At 37.6% G+C, this 27,554-nt stretch overlaps 1 protein-coding gene across 2 annotated transcripts in view; it reads right to left on the reverse strand.

Annotated features, from left to right (window-relative positions):
• The window catches only part of ADK (adenosine kinase), a 272,472-nt gene that overhangs the window by 19,913 nt on the left and 225,005 nt on the right, over window positions 1-27,554 (reverse strand). For both annotated transcript variants that reach the window (XM_082286036.1, XM_082286037.1), the window contains exon 9: window positions 21,412-21,526. In XM_082286036.1, coding sequence (XP_082142162.1) covers window positions 21,412-21,526 — 115 coding nt within the window. The remainder of the gene's footprint in view (window positions 1-21,411; window positions 21,527-27,554) is intronic.

The raw sequence follows: 27,554 nt of genomic DNA on the forward strand, positions 1-27,554 counted from the left end.
GTTGGCTGGCCCACCAGGAGGGGAGGGGAGCATTAGCAACAACCATCCATGAGAGGCAAAGGAAAAAGGGTAATGAAAAACATAAGATGAATATTCCAATTAAAGAACAGGTTTCAGTCAGTTCTCAGTGCATCCTACTCTCTACCCCGTTAAGAAAGCTATTTGGAAACGTGCTTCAATGCTGTGTTGTGCTCTTAAGATAGTCTTCAAGAGCAATGTTTTTTAGTAATTTTAACAGGATTCATTTGAATTGGAAATCAAGAAAGAGAGGTCTTACATTAAACTCTGCCAGACAAGCAGAGTGTATTCATCCATTTCACAAGAAGGTATACTGATTTGCTCTAGATAATACTAAAACAATGAACAATGTGATAAGTCTGTTGAAGACATACTGTAATAAACTAACCTGCTCCTTCCCAAGTGTGCATGGGCACACACAGATGTTCTACGTTAAATGCACAGCAGACAATTGCACACGCATACAAATGTCTGTGTTTGGGCACAGAGGGTGAATAATGCACAGTGTATTTTGAAAGCTGTAAGTGGGGTGTGGCATCAAGTAAGATTCTATTCAAACAAACTAGCACAAATCAAAGTTCTCACCATCACCTTTCTCCTTTTTTTTCCTCCTCTGTCTTGATTCCCTCCCTCAGCTCCCTCTAGTATATGCAGGTACGTATTGCACTAGGAGCTCTTATTCTATTCTTTCTGTAGTAAATATAATTGTAAGTAACTGAGTTAATCTAAAACCCCAAATATGTCAGGAAAGTTTTCTGGTGAACAATTTTTTTGCTTTCTTTTTTTTCTGGTCACGGTTTTCCATGTCTACCTGGGTAACACATTTTCTTTCTGTAATCTTCTGTATATTTTCAAGGGGAGCAATAATCTCATATTTTGAAGCACTGAAGTTTAAGAAGGAGTCAGCATGGCTTTGGAGCACATACTAAGCTACAAAACATTACCATCTACACACACCCAATAGGCAAATTATCTTTCTTTAACCTTTGGAGAACTTCTAGCATAGTAGAGTCAACTAAACTATAGCTGACAATAATATATACTGCAAGAACAACACAAGAATACCAAGGTTTGGGGCTTTTTTCCCTTTCCTTCACAATAAATGAAGTAAGTTAGAATTAAAACTGTCATTAAGTTACATTGCTATGTCTGTGTAATAGCACCAGAAGAGCTAATTTCTCTTACTGATCTGTGTTTTGTAGCAACTAAACACAGCAGGATGAATTATTACGAAGCAGAAGTCTCCATTCTGAGTATCCTTGTTTTTGTGACTTTTGTGTTGCTTTAACTTCTTTTTTGATCCATTATGCTATAAAACTCCTAAATACATCATAGCAAACATTGAGACACCTTGGCTAAGTGCACTGGTCGTCAGTGGCCTTGCTTTTCAAAGTCAGTTCTGATTTCATTCATCATTCTGAGAGCTTATGAAATAAAGAATAATTACATAAGTGTTTTGAAGTCCAAGGGCCGCTCCTCTGGGCATAAAATCCAGTGTTCCATTTTTACGTAACAAGTATCTTCTATGATACAACATATTCCACTTGGATATAATTTCCTGGAAGCCCAGAATTGTGAGTGCAAATTGTAACAAGGTGACTATAATTAGGAAAATTGTAGAAAATAAGCATTAATGGAATCTAAAACTTTGGGGCTTTGATTCAACTTTCAGTGATTATGTTTGTCAGGAACTCAACTCTTTCAGAATGACACAGAAATAATCAAACCCAGACATTATTGTGGTGATTTCATAGGCTGAAGACAAGGTAAATTCACAGGTAAGTCAGAAGGAATCAGCTCATTGGCAAATTTAGTTATTGGTGATCTCTCACATTGCATATATAAAGACAATGAAATGCCTATTTATTTTCCTAGGCAAAAATATATGTTAGCACATCAAGCTTTACATATTATTGTAGGTAAAACAGTCTGGAGAGATAATAACTGGAGAGCAATAATAATTGAAAAAACCCAGTGCTCCTTCCAGTCTAATACTCTTTAGCTCCCAAATGAATACAAGCCTATTTCACAATGTTAGCAGAAACAATCCAACTCTGATGATAGGTGCAAATACTACAGGTCTGTCTCTAAACCAAATTAGAATCACAGACTACATGTCTACTCTTAGTACAGTAATAAACACCAGCAAGCAATCATTACATCCAATTAGGCTGAGTACTTTCCTTAACTGGGTCATTTACCAGTCTCTCTTGCTCTTAAAAGTAGATTAAATGTGTAAACTTACATTTAATTACCTGTAACAGAACTCTTATGGGCAACATGTTGGAGTGTCCTTAATTTTGTTTTAAAATAAAATGAAAGGAAGAAGGTAGATCTAAAATATATACAAAAAAGGTCTAGCTATTTCCTCAAATAATCTTTTGATCCATGGGCTGGTAGTGGTAGTACAGATGCTTACAAGATGGAGTCCCATTTATGTTTCTTTTGTGAGCTTTAGCTTATAAAATAAAGGAACAACTGTGAAACAGAATTCTGTCCCATCTCCTCCCCACCTCCACTCTCTCTAACTTTCTTTAGATCAGGGGCCAAAAAAAAAAGAGATAAAAAGAAAAGAAAAAAAATGAGACAGGAAGAACTTAACAGAACATAGAAACCTGAACTCAAAACCTATAAATGTCTCTGGGCAGCTGTAAGGTAAGAAGTAATGAGAAAAATATTTGAAACCAGCCCATGTTGCTTAGGATGATTCTTAGCTCTCACCTGTCTCCAAAAGGTAAACCCCAGAAGGTTACAGGCTCTAAGTCTCTGTATCTTCTTCAGCACATCAATAAATCTTTGCCCTCAATATAACAACACTTTCTCCTGTTTTGTTCTAGAGTAAAGTAATGCTGTTGCTGTCCTTCACACAACGATCCCATAGTCGGTAACGTACATCAAAGAGATACCGCAGCTCCCCCACCCTGTCAACACAGCACTGTCCAAAGCTACAAGGCAACGTGGGCCAGGGCACTGAACCCCAGCTAGAATCCTTCAAACTTGCAGTGATGATGAACTTCAAACCTGGCAGAGCTGATGCAACCTGTCACTTCTAAGCAAACAAATGAGATCCTGCATTTTCAGGCTGGGACTTTCAGATTGCACCTCTGGACAGACACTCTGACCCTCCTGGCACCTTCTGGGTGCGTGTTAAGCTGGCCTTGTTTTGCATGCCAACAACTCCCCCCTCCACCATCAAGGTCTGTGCACTGTGGGCCTGGTGCTGTAGCTATGTAGGGCTTGTAGAGAAAGAAGGAATCTGTTTCTGCCATTCAATGGAGTTACAGCATAACAAGCAAGATTCAAGTCAGCCACATGCTTTGGGATCTTTCTATCAAGTATTTTAATAATACACAACAAATGATGCTGTATTCTAATGAATTCAACATGTACCCAAGAAATCGTTGTAACTAGTAATGTAGAAGTTGTTCATCCTTTATTGCTATAGTAAACAAGTGATCCTAAACAAGTTATAGAGCAGTTGTCATTTGTAATGCTTTTATATCTCTATGGTATGATACAAGTAATACAAATATTAATTGATTTTCATAATAAAAACCCCAATTAATGGTTTGATTTGGATGCAAAGTGCTGTCCCTCCGAGACAGCTAGTTCATTTTCAGTAGAAACAGAGAAAGAATATCATGCCATGACTTTGAATCTCCTGTGGCTCTAGTCATAGTTCCATAGATACCCGTAGGGGAAATGACAGTGTGCAGACCCCATTTCCCCTCTATCGTAGGAGGTAAATGAGACTTGTCTTCCCTTTATAGCTCTTCTCAGACATACACATTGTACCATTATCTGGTCAAGAGCATTTCTATTCAGAAGTCATATTAGAAGCCTCTCACTGAAGTGTGATTCATAGGATTAGAGTTAATAGGAGAAAGAAGGTTCATCCGAATCCACTTGTACACTCACACACATCAACTGTTAGCAATGATACAAAATTAAACACTATTTTTGCACACAGCATGTATCCTCTGAACCTACACCTAATTCTCTCTGCAATCCTGATAATTCAACACCACTCCTTTGAAATAACTCTTGATTTATACCACCACAAGATTGGACTCAGAACTCTGTATATAGTTATAACAATTGTAAGAAATGTAACAGAATCAACTAATGGCTCAAGAACATCTTCTATAGGCCAAATGTGCTTTGTTTACTTTATTGAAGGTGTGGGGCACACTTAAAAGCCATTATTTTCTATATCATCACGGCCAATGACAAGAGTTGAATCTCTACTTTATTTCTCATATTAAATCATTTTTAACACAAGTAAACAGAACACTCTACTTAAAAGATGGAGAAGCAAGAGGTCAACAAAAAATACTAGTTCTGATTCAGTTTGTTGCTAATATAACATTTTTTTAATATATGTATGTGCATATATATATGGAAAAACTGCCCTAAAGAACAAGCCGCTGAATTTTTCTGGCATGTGTCACAATGTTTAAGGTTTAGAATGGCAATGAACTCTGTTGAAAAAGCCTTACAAGCACACAAGAGTATTGCCATTTGCCCGCCAGGCACTGATTTCAGAGGCAGCTGAAACTGCGCCCACTGAACTGCCAGGAAATGCACTGCTCTAGCTCGGCATGGCTGCTGCAGACATAAGGTAGTGTTCAGAGCTCAAGCCTCTCCTGGGACTTCTGTCCGGGCTCAGACAGGGGTTGAGGACTCAGGAAAGGCAAAGGCTGTGAAGTCACAGGCACCAAAATCAAGGTAAGGTTTTGCAGGTATTTCACTGATACAATAGTGACTGTCTGGAAGTACCATGAAGAGCTCAGATCAAAATCATTCCTGAAGACAGGAGAGATGGGTTACAATAAACAAAGCCCATAAATTGTATGATCCTGGTCTCTATGGAGAGCAAGCTCTACCACAGTGAGCTGAGCCACACCAGTGAGCACAGGGTGACACAAAACCACATCTGGCCTTGGGTATTAACAAATGTAAGTATCTCTCTCCCTGCACTGCAAATCCTACATGTATTGCTTTGGCCACTGTACATCTTATTTGATCCTCATATATAAAAAACCAAGCCACACCCCTCCATCATTATTTTTGAGCTGTATATGGGAACTGGAAATACAAACAAATCTATTTCTAGCTGTAAATAGGTAGCCAAGACTTGTAAACACACCCAGATGCTGAGAACTGGAATGTCAATGTCCCGTGTAAGGAATACATCACAAAAGTGTGTCTGGGTTACACCGACACACGTCCGGCTCACACGCGCTCCTCAGCTGTCTGAAGTGTCGCTATGGGGACTGTGCAAAAATGAAACATCTTTCAGCTCAGAAATCAGACAGTGGGTGCACATCACCTACTGTCTGCACTGACCAACACACCAACAGGAAACCTCTATGCTTGTACTTCACTTCATGGTATTCTACAGATGTATTTTAAACCACCGCACAGCTAGGCCACCAAAACACTGTCCTATGGGAGAATCTTCTGACAAGTATCAACCTATAAATCATGTCAAAGCAATTCCTACCCAAAAAGCTTATCAGGGCATGGGCTAAAAACAAAACAAAACCAAAAAAAGAGAGAGAAAAACACATTATAATTTGATTTTGAGTAGGATAAAAACCGTATTCTGCCTCACATTTTTCATACAGTAAGCATATTGCCCTAGTGGGGTAAACACACCTGTCAAAACTTGCAAGCTTTCTTAGCTATACCTCAGTTTCAGAGTGGTGAACATAGAAATCACATCATTTAAATAAATGCCATGTTACATGACAGCTTTTTTTATGCTACATGATAATCTGAGAAGCATGGGTTGTCAGTGGAGGCAGAAATGGGCCCAAGGCACTTCTATTTCACTTGAGCATCAGTAAGACTGAAAAGAGAAGGAGTGAGCATTAGGTCACTACAGAGCAGCTCTGAAGGAGATTTTTCTTCTGGGAGAATTTATATGTAGTTTCATAAATAAAACCAGTCCATTGGAATGAGAGAGACAGCCTTCCCTAGATATATTACTAAAAATAAGTTAATGTATATATCTATTTCTCATTGAAAGAAAAAAAAAATTATTACTAGCTGAACATTGATGAGGTAGCTATAGCATAGAAATTCTACAGCACTGCCTTTAAAAATTCAAATTACATGTAGAAATTTCAATTCTTCATCCTTTTACCTCAGAGCTCAGCTCTAGAACTTTAACAATTATTTTTTTCTTCTCATTAGTTATTTTTAAGCTCCATGTTTAGTTTAATTAAGATCTCCCTAGACTACTTATTTCGTTTTGAATAACAAAACATGCTTACTAAATGAATTTTATCAGACTTTTAAATCTATTTAGAAGATGACACTGTAGTGGAGGCCAAAATTTGTTCTAATGTCAATGAGAAAATATCCTACTCTTAAAATGCCAGTGGAAACAGAGAAACTCTGCTGTTTTTAATGCAATTCTTTAAGGGTTATACCACTCTAAGAGAAAAATCTGGCCCAAAATGAAGGAGGTTATTTTCCCGCTGCATTAGTTGCAGATAATTTCTTAGATAATTAAATACCTCAAACTGATCTCTGTAGTATCATGCTATCAGTTTAAAAGTATTACCTAACCATTGACATAAGCAGGATGGTAAATCTACCGCCTTTTAAAAATAACGTCATGCACATTTTGATGTAAATTATGCAACCTTGAATATTTACAATTATTGACTACACAGTGGATTCAATTCACTTCTACACAGTTACTGTAACAGCAGTTGTGACAAAGAGTTTCTGGCAAGAGCTCTTGGATCATATGTTTGTGTACGAAGCCCTTTAAAGCATGGCAGTCCCATATGTGCACCCATAAAGGTAACCCAACAGGCTTCACAGGGCATGCACTGCCATTTAATGTAAACCCCAACGCTATAAAGTCAGGCTGCTTGACAATACCAAAATAAGTAACCTAGCAGAAAAAAATTTCCAATCTCTCTCTGCAGAATGTTGTCAAACTCCTATCACCACCTGTCAATCTTGGTTACTTTTCCTTAAAGTATTATTTCTGTAATATTAATTTGCTGAATAATTCAAATTTAAGTGATTCCAAAATAATACCCAAAATGACACACTTATCTTTTGAGAAGCAATAAAACATTTTAAAATTAATCAAACTTCAGTTGGAGCATACAGGTGAGTTCAACTCATGATCATTGTAATGTGTATTCTTGTATTATCAAGATGACCACCAAGATAGGTATTAGAAGAAAAAAAAAATCCTGCTCTGAAGAGTTTCCAATCTGAAAAGCAAGGTTGGTGAGCAAGTAAATAGATGTGTATAAGTAAAATACAGACACTCTGCTGATATAATTAAGCTATGAAAAGTTATGAAGACAGGCAAGAAGCAGATACTGCTTTAAAAACCACAGAGATATGCAGGAAAAATCTCTGGTTAGCCTACAGAGTGAGATCATTTGAACTGCAACTCAAAAATGGGGGAAAAATGGAAAATGCTTGTTATTTGTTCATTTTAGAACCATTTCAGTAGAAAACATATACTTAATAGCTATTTAGACAGTTTCACCGCTTCTTTTGCCATCTTTTCCTAGAGGAAATAAAACCAGATTTAAAAAGAAAAGACTTTCAATTCAACATTTTTTAAGAAAAACTTTCCTTTTTCCTACAGAAACAAAATTAATACCTGTAACTCTCAGCTTGCCAAATTCATCCTTTTACCAAGCTTCTACTCTTCTTTGTCTAATCACTCTTCCTCTTTCCCCACATCCTTTGCCATCACCTGTTGATTCTTGCTGATTAAAGCAATGACTGAGGTGTCTACTGGTGACCAGGAGACTGATTCTAGCACAGTGATCCTAGCACAATTTGGATTTTTATGCTAGCAGAAACTTAGAAGACTTCATTCTTTTTCCACATAAATACAAATCTGATCTGGTCGCTGCTACTCAGTGGCAACAGTTGGGAGCAGACGGTGCCAGGAAGGAACAAAGCTGCTTGGGAGCAGACTAATGTTTGGAGCAGGATTTCTGCTGAATGCACTTGTCAAACTCAACCTTTGAGCCTGTACTGATTTATAGATCCAATCTCTTATTTCTTTTCTGTTTTAATTCTTAAATACCTGTACATTTGCATATTCAGGATAAAACAGGAAGAGTGGTGCTCTCCTTCTGTAGCTCTAAGCTTTCACGAGCAGGCTTCTGGCTCCCAGTTAACCCAGGGAGTCCACAAGTGCCCCCACCTGCAGAGAGAGGAGGGCTGTCACTGCCCACCAATGTATCTGATCCCAGAAAAGGGTGGGCTTCAAGCCTAGCCTATAGAGTTTGGCTTGGCCTTAAAGAGCCAAACCTCCTTTCTCTTTGGTATCAACCTCTAATGTATTTTTATTTTGTTATACATTTCCCTCAGCTATTTGAGATCACAGCTTCACATACTCTCATCTTCTAAACCAGTGCAGTGTCTCCTCCAGAAGCCAACACACAACACATATCCAGTACAGACATCTAATATGCTTTATACTTTGTCCCTTCAAACATATGTTTTGACTGCACACACACAAGATCATTTTATGTTTTCTCTATGTTACTTTTCACAACAAAACAACTGTGCCTTGATTTTTGAAATGTTCAAGCTATCTAGTCAAGCAGGAAATCAAAAACAGTTCTTAGTTTTTTTTATATTTGGTTTTAGCCAAGTATAAAAATGTCAGTGCAAAAAGCAGATACTTGTATTTCATGATGTGTCAGAAATTAAAAGAAAATTGCATTTTTAACATTCTACTAACTAAAGTGTTTTACTGCTCACAAATGGATTTTCGTATTTTTGTAGCAATTTACAGCAGACAATAGGTATTGTAATCTAATCCACTGCAATTGCATAGTTTTGGACCAAATAGCTGTTGATAAATAATGCAAGTATTAGGTTATTAAATTTTTTACAATTAGGTGACTAAGAAAGCGGTTTATTGCCTTCCGTTATACCCTCTGTTAATAAGATCGTTGTTGCAGATGTTCATGTATGCTGCATTGATGTTTAATGGTGCATGATGCTCTAGGTGGTTCCCATAACCTTGCTTTGTCTACTATGAGCTGACTCAATTGATATGATAATAGAGAAAAGAGGTCTGAAACAAGCTGGGCTGTACTGGCACAATTTGCATAACCTTTAAATTTGCCATCACTTGATAGCCAACTGCTCCTAAAAATTCTTATTCAGTTGTCAGTGACGACAATGTACTGTACAAACAGCATTCTGCAATTGGACAGGTGCGGAGGGAAGAGAGGGCATGCACAGTTTACTGCACTGTTATATTCTACCAGGAAGTGTACTTATTATCAAATTTATAAAGCCAACAATTTGGAGTGGAGTTCTGCAGTTCCATTTTTGATCAATTGCTTTTAGACACGACGCATGGTCTGGCATCTTTTCAGGTTCACAGTACAATATCACAGGGTCACATTACAAGGGACATAAATATTTAGTTCCATAGACTCCTCTCTGATTTAGTTTTGACTGCTAATCACTGGGGCAGGCAGAAGAATCAGGACGAATTAGGACGGCAGTGGGGGGCACAGGGGTAGCAGACTACAGCAAACAAAATCAGTGTACACAGCCCCCCAAACTTTAAATCTGGTGTCAGAATACTCTGTGCATTCTTTTTGAGCAAACGTTAGTATTATATCATTCAGTAGGTATAGCCAAAACATAATATAAAAATGGTCCATGTTTACCCTGTTCACTAAACCTGCTGTCTGCATATACTCTATGCCAGATCTGCTTACTTTACTGTCTTCATTATTCATAACAAAGAAAACAGTTACAGTGAAAATAAGACTGAGCCTACATTCATTCAAATGGGATCAACTACATAAACATTATTTCTGTGGCATCCAGAGGTTTATATCTTAACTGCCACTTCACAGTCTATAATATGCTCAGGTGTGTCAAGGCCAGGTCATTGGTATCACACTGACATGCACAGCCTACTCTTCAGAGATGGCATCTAAATAATTTCCACTTTGCATTATCTCTAAAACCTACTGTGGCAATCACTCAGCCAAACCGATCGTAAGATCTCACAATTCCACTTTTAGACAATTAACCATTTCCAAGCACTCCAATTAACCTCCTACATGCCCTCAATGTTCATTCTCAATGTTTTGTCATCTTACACAAAATAAATTCCAAGTCCCTAAAGTCAGGCAAAGCAAGACCCATTCAAATCTCCCCTTTGTCTGCTTTTTCCACCAGCCAGGATCTCTGCTCTGTCCCTCCTGGAGCTGAGGATTTGTCTTCCATTCAGCCATCTATTTCCCACAACTTTCATTGTCTGCAATTGGACACTACAGCAGAGAAACTTCTAATCAAAGGGTCAGTTCCTCCAGTTAATTTTCATCCAGGGACACCACACATGCCCACATTTTACTCTCCTTCCATTCTGTGCGATTATTCTATGGAGGCTATTTGAACAGGTGAAGATTAGAGGCTTGAAAACATAAGTTCCATCATTTATGGCAAAAGCATGACATGGATAGCTACAATTTAAACGTTTCTACAATGTTCATTCAACTGTAATCACAAGATGGGAAATAAAATCTCTAAATTAAAGATGATAGGCTACCAGAGTCTGTAGGGCACCTTCTGAGTACAGATTCTGCTGTTCAAACTCCTCTGTGATGATTTGTTACGAAGTGAACTGCTGCCTAGAAAAAAACACGCTAACATTGCCAAAATAATGGAAAAAAATATCTCCTGCAGAAGATAATCTGTCTAGGTGCCAGTGGTCAAAGGGTGCAGTTCTTTGTGCCCCTCACTTCTACCACACAAAAAGAAGACACCTCCAGGTAAAATGTGTTATCAAATCTTTCAGATTACATAAAGTTCGCTTTTTCTCTAACCTCCAGGTAGACTTAAAAAATTGAATCGCAGATTCCAGACAAGGTACAACACACAAAAAGACACACAGATCAGTATAATACATTAAAATTCATGAATGTTTTAAGTTCTCCATGACCATAATCAATATCCAATGAAGTTAATGAGATCTTTCCATTGATTTCAAAAGACACAGGGTTGAGCCTCAGAGACAACAACATTGCATCTCTCAAGCACTCCAGCTGATAACACATGCTTTGATAATTTGCTTCCTCCTGTCCAGAATTTCAGGAATAAACAAAAGAGATGTTATTTTATTTCAAACTGGTTTTGTGGAATGACCAATATAGCATTATAAAGGTCCATATGGAGCTTTTAGTATCTTTAACTGAAGAGCAGTCAAGGCCACAATAGTTGCCCACGTTGTTAACCTCAGTATGAGATCCATAAATGAGACAACTGTTATTTATTTAAAGAAACACAAGAAAGGCCTGAATGTGTCATCCTCCCAAAAGGCTGAGATTTTGTCTTGTTTTAACTTTGGGCCCTAGAAAGCAGTGATGCAAACTCTTATGTCTTCTAACATATGTAAGCCCATCCAATAGATTTAAACATTGGTAAGCAGAGTTTTCAGTTTAAACTGGCCTTGACCTTGGGCAGTGAGACATTATCTGAAAACCATTAATGGTCTGAAACTAAAGTAAAAGCTCATTAATAAAAGCAAAACCATACAAAGGTACAAAGGCAAAACAAAAAAACCAACAACCCCAAAACAACAAAAAAAGGAAGTTTTATTAAAACTATTGATCCTGACCTAGGGCACCACAGACATTGATCTTCCCACATCTTCACAGGAAAAAAGAAGTTAACCCAACAAATGATTGATCTATTATGAAACCTGCTGAACAAGCCATACATTTAATTTCTTACAATGAAAAAATATAATCACGCCAAATTAGGATAGAGAGAAAATCTATTTCTCAAAAATTACTGGTAAAAAAATACTATTGGATTAATTTAATAAATCAGACATCCTGTTAGTATGATTCAACCCTAAATGTTGGGAGGTGAGAAGTGTATACACTGTAAACCCTTAAAGCACAGGTTTCAGATTTTGACTCACTAACGCATATGTTTTTAAGGAGAAATGGCTAGTGTTCAATACTGAGTATTTCAGGAACATTAAATGAAAGCACATAAAAGGACAATGATGAACTTTAAACTTAAAGCATAAATTTAAGTAGAAGTGTCTAGGTATTTCCTATGAAATAGATTTGGATTTTCTTCAGTTTTTTCAAAAACTCAGAAACATGTATTTAGACTGACATAACACTGCAGATGTAGAAACAGCTGCTGAAAGATTGAAAAGTCACCAGAATTCCCTGTTTGGTGTACATGGAGATGGGTGGGTAGGTAGGTAGGTGTCATTTTCGGAAAACAGGGATAACCTTGATAAAGTTGCATCAATTACATGTATATGTGAAAAGCACAATTCAAATTTGGAAGTCTGATACACTTCCAGTGCTTCTCAATTACTGATTCTGCTGTTTCACCATTCTTTTAGCTGAGTTCTATAATAGTTTTCAGCATATGAGACCATAAAGAGTTTGTTTCCCTTCTGACAGTATATCTGTGGCTCTGTCCCCTAGTTCTCTGCTCTTTGCTTTTCAGACATCATTCTACAGTACAATCAGCCAGTGTTGAAGCTACTTCTATTCCCACGTTGGAACTAGAGTCGTTGTTGCTAGACGGAAGCTCAAAACAAAACACCATGTTTTATTCCTCAAAGGGAAGCTCCAGAACAGCCAGTTTGCAGATATGGAGCCTCACCCTTGCCTCCCTCCACGGCAAATGCTGCGCGCTCTCCTCCCATGCTGGCACCAGCACTCGCCTGGGCACTGCGAGGGGCTGGCCCAGAGCACTCAACACCTCAGCAGGCAGGTTTCTGTCAGTGTGTGCAGACTGACAAACTGCCCCATGTGGGTGGAGAAGTGATGACAGGTGGGAGGAGAAGTAGGGAATGGAAATGTGTGTCCTAGGAGGAGCCATCGACTTCTGATTTTATTCTCAGTTTAAAACTGCCATGGACCCAAGTCTCAGAATCTTGTGCTCTGAGGTCCACATAACCACAGAATGTGTAAGGTGAGCCCTCGTTCCTTCCATGACTGCTCAGCAGAGTAGAGGCCTGCTTTGGCAACCACAAGGCTTAACTACTACCATTCTCTCTTCTCAGGATTTGTGGTAGGCAGTTCTTTTGCTTCATGGTTTGAGCCAACATAATAATAATATACTGACGTAACATTTTCTGAACAAATACCTCACAAATCACTCAGGTTGCAAGTAAAATGATACCAGTTTTTAAGTATTACAGCCATTACAAGAGACACCAGAAATTTATGATTAATTAATTCTGTGTGGGTGCTCTAATTGAGGAATAATATCAAAGGGAAGCCCTCATTTCTAAAAAAAAAAAAAAAAAAAAAAAAAAAAAGGAGCAGCACAGCAGGGTAGAGGTACTTTCTTTTCAGAACAAGAATGTCTATTTGGGATTTAATTCATTCAGTTTTGCCCTCCAGAGTCAAGCAAGACAGGTCTCCAGTAGTTAAAGAGGTGGCTCTAACAAAATCCCCCTGCCTAAGTCCAGTTTCAAGGCTAGCTGTGTGTACCTGCTCTGGGGTAGCATCTCCTGGCTTACACCACTTCTGAGGGAGCTCTCCAGTGCAGCAGGCACCATTTTCTTGTGAGATATTTAGATTCATTTGGGATAGTAAAAACAAAAGTTGAGTGTGAAGAATGGCAAAAGTTTCCAAGACTAATGGGTTATAAAATTCTATGTCAATCAATGTAAAAAAGGTGCCCATTTAAAAAACAATCTAGCTTTAATACACAATGATGGGCTCTAAACCACAAATTACCACACCATAAAGGAAATTTGAAGTTACAACAGATAATTCTATGAAAATGTCAGATCAATCATAAGTGGCAGCCATAAAAGCAAGTAAACAGTTAGGAATTATTAAGAGAGGAATACAGAACAAAGGAAACAACAAAATTAAACCACTTTATAAATTCCTCAGGAACCTAAAAGTTGAACATTTTGGCCCCCCATTCACAAAGACTAAGCAGACCTGAAAAAAGATGCAGTGAAGGGTGGCTCAGAGTGTCAGAATTATGGATCAAACACAGAACAAGTAAACAGAATACAAAGAGTCTGGAAAAAAGAATTGTGCAGGGGAGATAAGCAGGAGTTCTTCAAAATCAAAAGTAAAAAGACATTGTACATGAAATGATTATGGACTGGCCACAAGCAGTTGGAGACAGCCAGCAACACTCTAAAGTGACTGGATCCAAACAAGTAAGGGGATGTATTTCTTTACATAACACAGACTCCGTGACACTCGTTATCACAAGACATTATGTATAACAAAATCCCATTTTGGCCTATTAAGCACAAAGACAACATCTCTAGTTCACAAATCTCTAAGCCACATTTTGCTGGAGTGTAACATGGAGCTATTACTCTAGATTTGCTCTGGTTTCATCCTCTTTTACAAGTACCCACTGCTGTACACTGTTGCAAACATCACATTAGAGACAGACCTTTGGTCTGCCTTAGTCCTGCTTCTACTCTTTCACTCTCTATTGCCACTCCAATATCATATAATTTCTACTACCTAAGCAGTGGATTTGTCTACTAATAGTTATGTCTCCAAGAATCCTTTTTAGAATTACAGTATAAAAACTGAATTCCTAAATCTATGTATCTGTGTCTGAGAAACAAAATACAGAAATTCTTCTGTGAAAGAATAAATACAGCCTAGTTCCAAAGAATGGAGTAGGGGTCCATATTTATTGTCCTTTAACAAACATGTATTTTTTTCCACACCTGAATGGAGTAATTTTTCCTCAGGATGCCAGAATGTAATTTGATTGTAGCACCTGAAATTTGAGTTAGGTTTGATATTCCTTACTTCTAGTGATTGTACATGAAAAAGGGATTTCCCATCTTCACTCTCAATTTCTGGGCTAAATTGGTGTATTGACACAATAGACTAGAGAAGACATCCTTTTCTTAAATCAATATGAAATTACTGAAACACACAGATGTGCCTATATACATATGTGGATACACATTCTCTGAGATGCAACAGTTGATACACTTTTAAGTCCAGTCAAGGTACCTGTATCCAGGAATTTAGGTTTTAATAATGTGTTTCACCTGTCTAATAAAACTCTCAGTCTTCCACTCCCACACAACATAAAAGCATGAATGGTCTCAGTTACAAAAAGGTATTACCAGCTTTGCTTTTCATTAATCCCTATCAACAAATGTTAATTACTAATTTAGATTTTATGATTTCCTAAGACACAAATAAACTGATTCTTTTGGGCTTTCTGGCTCACTTGTTAAGCCACTAGGAGATTGAAATTTCCTTTTTTTTTAAATCCACTTTTGTTTTTGAAACATTTCTTTCTATTTTGAATATAAAGAGATAGGGAAGAGTGAAAGTGGGTAATGGTGTGAAAAAGAGAGCACATGGTAAAAAAACTCAGCTACTGTTTCCCTGTGTCCAAGGCACTTCTCTGGTTTGTATAAATGCACAGGAAGCCTAGCTGATAAAAAAAAACACTAGTCAAGGTTTTCCTGTCTGGAAGGCCAAGTGTGAAAGCTGTAAGCAAGGAAAAAATAACACCTTTTTTTGCTTCTTAGAGAAGAACACATTATACTCAGTAACTTACAGAAGAGGAGCTGCAAATAGACCCACCATAAAATGTCAGCAGTGTCAATAGTATTAAATACTTCTATGTTTTACAGATAGGCTTACAAGGTAACACATTGGTCTGTGATTGCAGCACAACCTGACAAAGAAAACCTACTGACCTCTGTTTAGAGTGAGCTATATGCTTGAACATCAGCTCTCTCTAGTCCCTTCAAAAAGCATACACCATCATGCTATTATCATTTAAGAATGGCTCTTCAAATCTCTCACTTCCACAATTGTGATAACCCTTCTTAAACAAATGGTTTTAAAAAATCTCCTAAAATACTTCAGATCTAATATAGCCTTACAAAGTAAAAGGAGTTTCATAATTCAGAAAACATACTATTATTTGTCATTATTTTAATTTAGATTAGGTTATAGTTCCATTCAAACATAGAAACTTTTGATTTATGAACATATCTGCATCTATTACCATAACAATGGTTGTACTGGGTGACACCAACAGCCATTTATCTCAGTTTTCTGTTTCAGATAACATGTAGAGGCAAATGCCTAGAATTTCTTCAACATCAAAAGCTTAGAAGGCAGACTCTAAAATTTGGTGACATTGCAATTTTATTGTGACATATTAACTTGGCTACACTGCACAGGCTGTTTAATTTATGGACTGGATAAAACAACAACAACACAGAAATCTACAAAACTATTTCTGTATGCACTATGTGGTAGGTGCACTAAAAAAATTTTAAGATGAACCTCTCTCCTTTTACCACATTTGCCAGCACTGCTAATAGATTCCCTGAAATATCTCAAGTAATATGTCCCAAAAAATGAAGATTTAAGTGGTTAGTAAGCCTGACCTGAGCTGGCTTTAATGCTTGAATCCTTAGAAAAATCCATTTTTACTGCCATATTCTGGCAAATGAGGTTATTACAAACATGCCCTTAAATAGAGGTGGTCCTGCAAACATCAGGGGGAAAAACGAATGGAAAATTCTATGTTCACCCCTGAACATGCCAGATTTCATCATTCATAACTTGAAAAATGCTGAACCGATTTTCTTTGAATTTGGATTGTTTTTCTTTCCTCTATTAAAGCTATAAAACAAGCCAAGTTAAAAGTTTGTAGCTTCAGCTGTTCTTGAATTATGCAAATATTTCAATATAAAAGCATTTTCCATTGCTGAACTGATTTTGCAAAGACTTTCTGAAGATTTCCCTTTGGGCCAAGACCAGTCATAAAATGTATATGACTAGAAGTAATTTGTTTAAAACTGTTATGAGCAACTCTGTAAAAGGGATGGCTTTCACAGCATTTGATCCTGACAAACATTAGAGCACATGTATAGATATGACATACATGTTCCTGCCACAGCTTATGATTTTTGGTGCATTTCTTAAAAGCTCCAGCTGCTGAAATCAGGAGACTGCATGTGTTCATTAACTTCCCCTGCTCTCTCTGCTTATGTACTTGTGGTTGCAGCAAAAATCTTGAAATGTATCTTATAAGCTTAGTCAAACCTCAAAACTCAGTGAAATTCAGAATCTCAGGCCTGGTAAGAGGGATACCATGGACAAAGCTGTGGTAGTGGGAACAGAGTCTTGATAGCCAAGTAATTCCCAGGATGGATGAGGAGCATCCACACAAGAAATTAACTGTTCCTCAAATACACAAGTCCATAGATCCCATTTTTTTTGAGCAATTCCACAGATCCCATTTTCAGTTACCAGTCCCTTTCCAAAGCATAATCCTCTGTACTGCAAGGTTTTGTCACAGGTGCCTCTCACAGGCTGTTTTTTCCAAGAGAGTTTTATCAAAATTCAGTCATGTTGGGGACCAATGCTAGAGAACATTACAATGGTTTTGTCTGTGCTCTTCTTAAGTCACTGAGAAGGTCCAACACCTTCAAGTTTTTCAGTAAAAAGATAAAATTTGACATCACCAAAATTGCACCTCTGGTTGCCCAGAGAGGCTGCAGGTAATTCCCATCCCTAGAAATGTTCAAGGTCAGGCTGGACAGGGCTTTGAGCAACTTGTTCTAGTTGAAGATGTCCTTTCTCATTGTGGGGGGTAGGACCAGATGACCTTTAAAGGTTCCTTCCAACCTAAACCATTCTATGATTCTAGGACATGGAGAGGAAAACCTCACACCACAAGAATTTGCTTGTGCTCAGTAGAGTCTTATTAGAAAGTGACAGCTCATTTAGTCAACACTTCATCTGCCACAGCTCCTATATGCCAATCCTAAACACTCCTTTCCTTCCCTCTAAAACACACTGATCACACTCAGCTTGAATTTGAGCTTGCCTCTTCCTTGCAATTATTCCTACTGACAGAGAACAGGAAGGGAGGAGAGAGAAAAGGGGCCTTGGGGCTGGAGTACTGTGATGGAGCAGATATGAACAGACAGCAGAAAGACCCAATGCGCTTCATGATAAAGACAGAGAAATTTTTCCTCTGAAAACACAAATAATTCCGACAGCCAAAGAAAGTGGACTGACAAATGGGAGTGGCTTAGATTGAGCCTGCTGATGCAGTTTTTGCTTCTCACTGTTTCCATTATCTGCTCCAGCTGTATGGACCTCTAAGCTGCCTGTCAATCCATACCTGACTGCCTACAGCTTGTGGTCTGCTTGAGGTGAGCCACCAGTGTTTTAGGCTGCCATTAAAACAATGTTGTATAAATTGTGGCAATTCATGAGAGGACTAATATCTTTGCAGTATGGCTAGGCCAGATTTTTGGAGGAAGATTTTTTTTCAGCTGTCTCAGTCTAAGTTCTCTCTATCTCATCTGCAAGAACTATATTCTCCAATCTGTTTGGTCAATCTTTTATTCTGGTAATAAGCTGTGCCTTTGTGCCCTATGCTCTGCTCCTCAAATACCTGTTGATACTTCCATTCTCTGGAATGTCCAGTTGCCACAGTCCTCTCCACATGTGATGACCAGCTGTATCTGGCCTTCTTCATATCACACACACCTCTACCCTGCCCTAGAAAGTCCATGTCAAATTTTCAGCATGTATCATTCTGTGCCCCTTCACAAATAGCCTGGCAATCTGCAACAACCCTTTTTATCCATCTTATTTCCTCTCCCTCCAGCTAGAATGGTATCCAAGTGTATCCCCTCATTATTTCCATAACCTGATCCTCATTCAACCTACACATAACTCTTCAAAGAGGTGCACTCTCCTCTCGCAACCCAGCCCCATGGCTGCCTTGTCTTGGAACATCCTTAACAGAGCCTTTGACAGAGCAAACAGAGCTCTCTTAAGGATGTCCTCACAGCCTCTGTGCTGCCTGTCTCATTTTGCCATGCATGGGACCAGGGAGAAAGGGAAGAAGGATGGGGGTGGCCATCCGGCTGCGTCTCTTCACAGGGTGCAGCCTCATCCAAGCCAGACACGCTTGGCCCTCCTGGTTGCCAGGGCACTCCTGACTCATATCTACCTTGCCACTGGCCAGGACCCCCAGGGCCCTTTCCACAGCGCTTCTCTCCAGTCTCTCCTTCCCCAGTCTGTACACACAGGCAGGGTTGCCCCATCCTAGGTACAGAATCCAGCACTTGCCCTTGTTAAACTTCATATGGTTGGTGATTGCCCATTTTTCTATTTGTCAAGGTCTCTCTACAATCTGTTGAGGTCTCTCTGCATAAATATGTTAACATAAAAACACGTCGTTGTTCTTATTATTAACCTGGACAAAATATAAAGCAGAAGGTAAGAACAAGCATACCCAAATCCATAGCTGACTTTGCAAATACTATTTTTATCTAGGCACAAGCTCTTTGAGACTTTACCGTTCCCTCAGAAAGGCAAGATAAACAAACACACACACCCTTTTTCAAAAGTCATACTCCTGTGCATTAGAAAAAAGAAAATAATTTTATACTGGTAACTCCTAAATGCAGTAATTATTTTAAAGATCATTTAGAAACTTTTATACTTTCTACTGTGGGTTTGAAACCTAGACCTAGTTAGTTCTGAAAGAAGTGTGTTAGCAGCACTCTATGCCAGTCTCTGGTATCATCATACGTTAAATTAAGGGACACATTTTCCTTCTTCCATTATTACTTTAATGTGAGGAGGTGGGAAAAAGATGGTCCATACCAAAGGAAGGGAAAAGGGGGAAAACAATAACAAATTGGTATCTCTTTTGAGAATTGCCCCACAGGCCAAACATTTTTATGTTCTTAATCATTATTAAATGACTTAACATGACACACAGAGCCTGGCGAATGATTGCATCCTGACATGAGAACGAATTACAAATGAAATGAAAGATCAAGCTGTATTAGAAGACTGCCTCTGGGAAATGAAAATCTTTAATTCTCTTTTATTATTGACATTTATTTGGCTGCCATGAATAACAACATAGCAAAGAGATTCAGCTATGCTTGTGCACTGAATAGCTTATCCCACGGCTCAAAACTGCCTTAACATTTATCATGTTTGCTTTTGTAGCTGACACCATTGCATACAGTCTCCATCCATCTCACATTTATCACGCATATAAAGTGCATTCTCTAATTTAAGTTCATTTCATAGTGAACAAACAGCTAAGATTAGCAAGTGTCAGTCCCCAAATAAGCTCCCAGTTGTAAAAATATCAAAGGAGGGATTAATGGATTTGTTAACAACTCCAGTTTGAAGAATAAAAAAAGTACTCAGTGAAAATTAAATAAGAGCACAGAAGGGTTACATATAAGGTTTAGGTTTACTACATTATTATTTGCTCATGGATAAAAACATTTTTATACTGCTATTTTTCAGTCAACTGTAAAATACTCAAGTGGAGTGCCTCCACATGGGCCATTCACATTACATTGTAACTTTCTGGAAGGAGCACTTCCATCATCATTCAGTGAGATACACATACCCAACTCTCAGTGACTGGTTTCTATTTCCTTTAAAACCATTTGTAGCTAACAAAATAGGGGAAGCAGCAAACTATTGGAGAAATAATTCAAACTGCTGCTAGGAATGATCTATATAGCAGTGACATACCTGCTTAGTGCCTAGCCCTGAAGCCACAGTCTGAAGCCAATTCTGATTTTGAGGCAAATATCGTATGAGTTAGCAGCAGTCCCTCAGGTGCAAAGCTTCCTCTACTTCACTTGATTTCCAAAGGAGGAATTCAGCCCAGACTAATAACTTACCTTGTGAAGGAATGAACTACTAAAATGGCTCGCCACAGCACATGTTTTTAATAGCTTTATTTAGTCTAGAAGCATAGGTGGACAGAATTAAAAAGACTGTCAAAAGGTAGGCAGTCATGTTTATAATGCTTAAATCTGTGCGTCGTACATCATCAACTTAGACAGCAGAAACTGCTTGTATCCCTGCTAGAACACCTTTTTCCCCACATACTCCTTTGAGAATTGAAGAGCAGACGGCTGAGAAAAGCTAAAGTGAGACTTTCTGCTCAAAGCAAAAAAAGCCTGGAAATTCACTTAGTACTGGATTTCACTTCCTCCTCTTTGCAAATGTTTAAATATACTACACTGTTGCACAGCTGTTCTCAGCAGGCACAGTGTATTCTTGTTTGCAGCAAAGATGGCTACACAGATAAAATCTCAAGTCATAAAAATCTGAGTAAAACCAACTGGATCAATATTTTAAATCCATGTTATAAAAATGTTCATAACTAAATTCTCAGGCACTCTGGTGAAATAATAACTTCTTAAATTCAGACTCTTGAAACAATTAAAAGCATAAAAGATGAGAAAGGTGGAATAACATCAGAAGGCAAACATTCTAACTACCATTTAAAATTTGTATAACCACAACTTGTAATTGATTAGCCAGAATATTTACTGTGGAGATTTGAAAAATATACCTGTAGCCAATATAGTGTCCTCTTTGCCCTGGGTAAAGACTACGATTCGCTGCCTTTTAGTGTTCACCTTTGGCAGGGCTTGTGTCTTCCGGGCTATCTCTTTAATGTCTTCAGTCTATTAAGAGGGAGAAAGAAAATTCTTGTTACAGCATTCTGGAGTGGTGAGAACTTTATTAGCAGATCAAAGATTTATTTTCTTACAGCTAGGTATAAAATAGACTTTACTGTCAGTAGAGGAAGATTTTTAAAAGGAGGAATACTTCATTCTCCAAAGGGTTTATGTAGTACTAAGAGACCATTGTTTTTAATCTTGATAATGATAGTTCAGCTATTCCAACCACTGCAAGACTGCAAAGCTAACAAAGGAATTACAGAGCATTTCCTAATGAGCAATTAGTGGGTTTCTTTGCTGCTGACTGGATTCTAACCATACCTATCATAAAATTAAAAATAAAATTGGTAAGAGAATACTTTGGATAAACTCTAAGCCTGATTTTCATCCAATTTAGCCAGGTTTTATATTATTATAATACCTTTGACTTCAGCAGGCTTACAAATACTTTCTCTAACTTCCCTACAGTAACTGGTCCCATCAAGCAAACTGTCCACTGTAGCACTGAGAGGGTGTGCAGCCCAGCTCTCACTAGCTGGTTGCACAATTGAGATGCAGGGAAGCAAAGGGCAAAAGGTATATTCAGTGGGGCACAGAACATGACCAATTTTCTGAAGGAAGGCTCAGCTGCAAAAGTTTCAGAAATCTTTGCTTTAACAGGATGTTGTACTCCACTGTGCATGCAGTTGCAAACAGAGAACCTGGCAGACTGAACCAAACCTCTCATTCATCCAGTGTCTTAGACACCAACAAGTTGGGAATGTTTAAATTAATGCAGCAAACTCTTAACAACACCACTTGTCATTGGAATATTAGAATTTCTATTCTCACACTTGCCCTATGATCTGAAACACAAGGGTTTCAATTTCTAATTGACTTAGTTTTCAATCTGATCTATAATAGGTATTTCTGCTATTTGTATTAGCATCAAAACCTTTTATAATGCTATATGGGAAGCTTCCATTCTCAGATTTATCTCAAGTCAGTCAGTTCTACAAATTAACTTTGGTATATGTAATCTATTTCTTGCCTTAATTTATATATTTCTTCTTTTTTTTTCTTTTATTTTTCTAACATTAGGAAAGGAGTATGTACGACTAATTATTCTCTGTGCTATTTACTGTGTCCCACTTTGTTCATATCTGTGTTAAATAACACTGTATTTTTCCCCAGTTTCCTCTTTGTAGAAGGAACTGTAGTGAAACATGGTGAGGGCCTAGCCTTGAATATAGGAAAACATAATAATACTTTCTGCATTGCTTTGTGTACTGTTCGTTATGCATCCAAACTCATTTTTTAACACTATTGCTATTACAGAAGAGAATATGCCTGGTTTATATATTTACCAGCACCCCTTTATGTGAAAATTATCTACCTCTTCTGCAACACTTTTAGTCTCCCTCTAATTTCTTCCCTAACCTGGATAGTCAGTGAACCCATTGATTTATACACATTTGGTAAACATGAAAATAGTTTCCCTTTACTTATTGGTCTCTTCACCTCTTTTTAAAATTCTCTCATGCTTTTCATTTCCATCTATGATACTCTCACTTGTGTTATTTCTTCCTTCCTCCTGCTTAGATAGTTAGTATAACTTTTAGAAGGCAATGTCTGCTACCAGAGAAGAGAAGAACTGGGGACAGTAACAGTGGCCATCTTACCACTAATTCTTAGAAGGCAATGAGTCTCTTGAAGATGCCAGAGAAAAAACCTGAAATTGCTGCTCTTCTGTTTTTTAAGAGGTTTATGAACAGCAGATATCAGCTGGTGGCACAAGCTGTTGAATATGGAACGGATGAAGAATATAGCCCTCCAGTTTGGTAATACATGGGCTTACCAAAGGATTACCATACGAAGGCTAACCTCAATTCTGAACTACTTCAGGCCTTGGTAATTAAGAGATCTACAAACTAGAAACTGCAAAAAAGCATCATGAAGATCAAAGGAAACTGGGAAGAGGTGTTTAGTTTTTTTTAGTAGGAAGTGGCTACTAGAGACTTTATTAGGCACATTTTCAGTGGAGTAAAGCAGGCACAGAAATCAAAGAGCTTGAAGATATTTATAAAATGTATTTACATGCATGATGAATTTTAAAAGGAAAACTATGAAGTTATAATAGGAGAAAATGGCATGACCAAGAGATGGTTTCTTCAGCTTAAGGAAGAATAAAGATTAACTTAGATGAAGAAAAGAGGACCCCGAGGAAAGAGATTAGTGAAGAATGAAGGTAAAGATGAAATAAAGTAGACAGGGAAAGAAAGTAAAAAGCATATATGTTTTCAGGAAGAATTAAATATATATAATAAGCATGTAACAGTAGAAGGAGAGTATTTAGGGCAAAAATGTAATTTTTTTAAAAAAAGCAGAAATTTTAAGACAGAGTGGTTTGGAGACTTCTGTCCGATTGCGCAGACTTTAGAAGTAACTGAATAGTGTCTTCTGTGGAAATGAACTTTTAACCAAATTTTAGCCAAAATTACTTCCTATACTAATTTTTTTTCAAAGTAAGAGAATGAAATAGAGCTGCAATATCAGTGTTGAGGAGGCTTTAACTTTTTCACAGTTCTTTTTTTGAAGGTACAACTGTGACATTTTACAATATGTGAATATTTACAGCTTAAGACTGCAGAGGTACTATGCCCCTTATTTTCCTGTCAGGCAAACATCATGAAATGTCGTCATCTCCTATTTCTGTTTAGAATAAATAGCTGAAATCTATAATATTTATTTAGCAGTGACTTGTACCTGCCCAGATACTGAGTCTTTCTTACATGTCCTGTCCCTACAGACATGGCATAGTGGTCCTTAAGCCTCTATACATGCCCTGAATTCACAGGATACTCCCACACACCCAGTTATATACTTGAATCTGATTTAACAAAGCTGACACACAAATCTCACTAAAGCATGATTTGCCTGTTGATGCTGCACCTGAAAAACCTCACATGTGGCACTCATTCCAGCAAGTAAGTGGGATATATGTATGTGAAGAAAGCATATCAGATATCCCAGGATCAGACAAAGGCATGTGGAAAACTGCATCCACTTAGAACTGCTATCAAACTGTGCCTTCTGATTCCTGCCTCTGAATAGATACCCAATAGCAGGGACTGCCATAGCCCTGACCTAAACAGGCATAAATCCATGGAAAACAGTGGACTTGTGCAGTGTACCTCGTTAACTTGAAGACCTAAATCTGGTCCAGGGTAACAAAACTCTCTCTAATATGGTTCCCCAAAGAATATGTACTTGGAGGAGACCTCTAACAAGAAAAGTTATTTTACATGGCAGCTGCTACTAACCTCTTAGATATTGACTGTCCCATTCATTTCAGTTTACTTGGGTTGACGGACAGAACTGAACCCTAAATTTTATGTTTAAAGTAGTATTTTATTTTCCTAATTTCTACATAGGTAAACAGGAAGCTATCTTTTTGTAAAAGCAAAACCTCATAAACCTTTGTAACTTGAAATTTATTAGAAATGTTGCTATACTGTATATATATAGTCTTAAAATGTCACAGAACATGAAATTAACAAAAAAACCCCAACCCCACAGTGATGCTCTCTAGGAAGAGACAATATCAGAAGTAATGTTCTAGTTTTGATAATTACAGGTAAGTGTTAGTCAGGGTATAAAGTGAAGGAAATAATGGTCTTCAAATATCGTGATTGATTTTACAGAAATATCTTGTATTTCAGCAAAATACAATGGAAAACTAACTGTGGGAATGATGAAGCATAAAAATTACAATTCCTTTGAATGGAATTTCTCTTACAAAGAAAAAAACAGATTTGTGTCATGAAGGTGTTTTCTCCTACCTATAACAAGATTTCATTTCTTCAGAAAAGGTGTATATTTTCCTGAAGTTCTCTTAATAGTTACTTCTCTTTTTTTCAAAAACTATTTCAGATACATTTAACTCATTCCATGTGTAAAAGATGAATTTAGCACACAAAACTGTTGAAATTCCTGTGAGGTAGAACAAAAAAACCCAGAAAAAAAAACCAACCGACCAACCAAAAGAAGCTAGTCACCAACTGATTCTCTATGCTAAAAGATTTCTGATTAAAAAATAAAAGTCTTTCCAGATGGCAATTCAAATGAAGCCACCAGCAACTTTTAATCACTTCTGTGATAAACATCCTCTTGATTTTTGTCCTGGTCAATCAAGTCCTTTCCCTTAATTTGCTATGCTTTACCAGTTTTCTATTCCCAATATAAAAATCAAGCTTCTGAGAGTTGCTGAAAATTTTTCTTGGTTTTAATTGAAAGGCTAATTGAAGCTCTTTGGGTTTTTCATAAGATACTTTATTATCAGTGTGATTTTTTTTTTTTTTTCCTGCCTCCACAGCACAATAAGAAAACAAAACTGTGGACACTTATCAAGTTTTACTCATCTCTGTCAGTAAACTTGACATGTGAGTCGTTGCCAAGCAAGGGAGTAATAAGAGTTAAGATCATAATCATTGTGCACTTTACTGATATGCTGTAATCAAATGTGGCAGATTTAGGATGTTCAGGAGGAACTGTGCTAAAATCTCTAAGCAAGCACTAATGGAAAGGTTAATATGATGGTAGTTAGCAGACACCAGCAAAAGCAGTTTGTCACTAGAGCTGAATTTAAACCAGGCACATTCAAAGTCTTTAGCTCAAGGGGGCAATAAAAATATAGAATGGGTAGACTTAATACACTACTTCCTTTCCTTTTATTGTCTAGCTACCAGAGGGTACCAATAATTTCTTATGCTTCATATTTTGGAGGCATCTGTGAAATTCATTCGTTAGCATAAACTCAAAGTGTATTTTTATGCTTAACAATACAGATTATACAAATGAAAATTGACAGTGATAAAAAGTCTTGATTTCTACAAAGCAGCCATGTGAATTTGGGAAACATAAAATGAAATGGGACAGCCCACAGTTTTAATAGGTAAAACAGTGATGACATTGATGTACCTGCTGGTGTATGGTTCTAAAGAAATCTAAATTGTAGAACAAAAGCTGTCAGTCTTTCCCTCTTTTTTTATATGCAACCAACCACACGCAGAAGTGGCACACTCTTAAAGTGATGTGGTTTGAATTGCGCGGCTTCTATTATTTATGCAAAATGGGTGTTGAACAGTCAAACTCCTCTCTATTCTTTTACACTGCAAACAAATCACTTACAGTGGGTCTTATTCCAGTGAAAAAAACAACATGTAAAAGGATTTATGTGTGTTCAGTTCTGCAATTTAGATTTCAGTAAGATCACTTACTATCTGCAAAATTAGCACAAGCCTTGTCACATTAATTATAGTATTTAAAACCTGCCTGTTTGAATTCAGTGTTAGAGACCAATAGCTGATGGCTCCCCAGATTAAGCTATCTGAATGTAGCCAATGGGAGGTACCAGTCAAATAAATACCTCGAGAAGATGAAATCAAAAGCTCTGAAAATCACTGTAAAATCAATAGTATTTACTCCGAGAAAGTAGAGGATCAGACATTTTTAGAGTTCAGATGGAAAACACCAACTTGAATACGTTTTGAAACACAATTTCCACAGTACCTTTTCTAAAAAGCAGCTGTTTGTAGAAGCATGGTTTACATTAACCAGTACCTAACAATTTTATATACAACCTTTCTAAAATCCATTTGCATAATGATAATCCGCATATGGCAGGGTTTAAGTTATTTAAGCGGTGTTATATTTCACTATTTAGTCTTGCTTCACCACTGCTTTAGCAGTGAATCCTTCTGGAGTGTAATGCAGCTAATGAGGTAGCTTTTTAACTGAACAAACTGACAGGTCCCATATCTGCAGAGGCAGCTTGAAACCGTGCCCAACCTCTCGGCTTCCCAAGAGGCTTTTCAAAATTCAATAAATAACATCTGTAGGCGATGTTGGGTGCAGACCTAGCAGAGTGCGTCATAACACTGAGCTGGCAGAACAAAGAAACCATGACGACTGCCAAGTTTCCATGGCAACCGCTGCGAGGCTTGGAGAGTATAATAGCACATCAATCATTGTCCAAAAGAACTTCATTATC

The sequence above is a fragment of the Coloeus monedula genome (genome assembly GCF_965178545.1).
Source record: "Coloeus monedula genome assembly, chromosome: 8".
Taxonomy (NCBI): domain Eukaryota; kingdom Metazoa; phylum Chordata; class Aves; order Passeriformes; family Corvidae; genus Coloeus; species Coloeus monedula.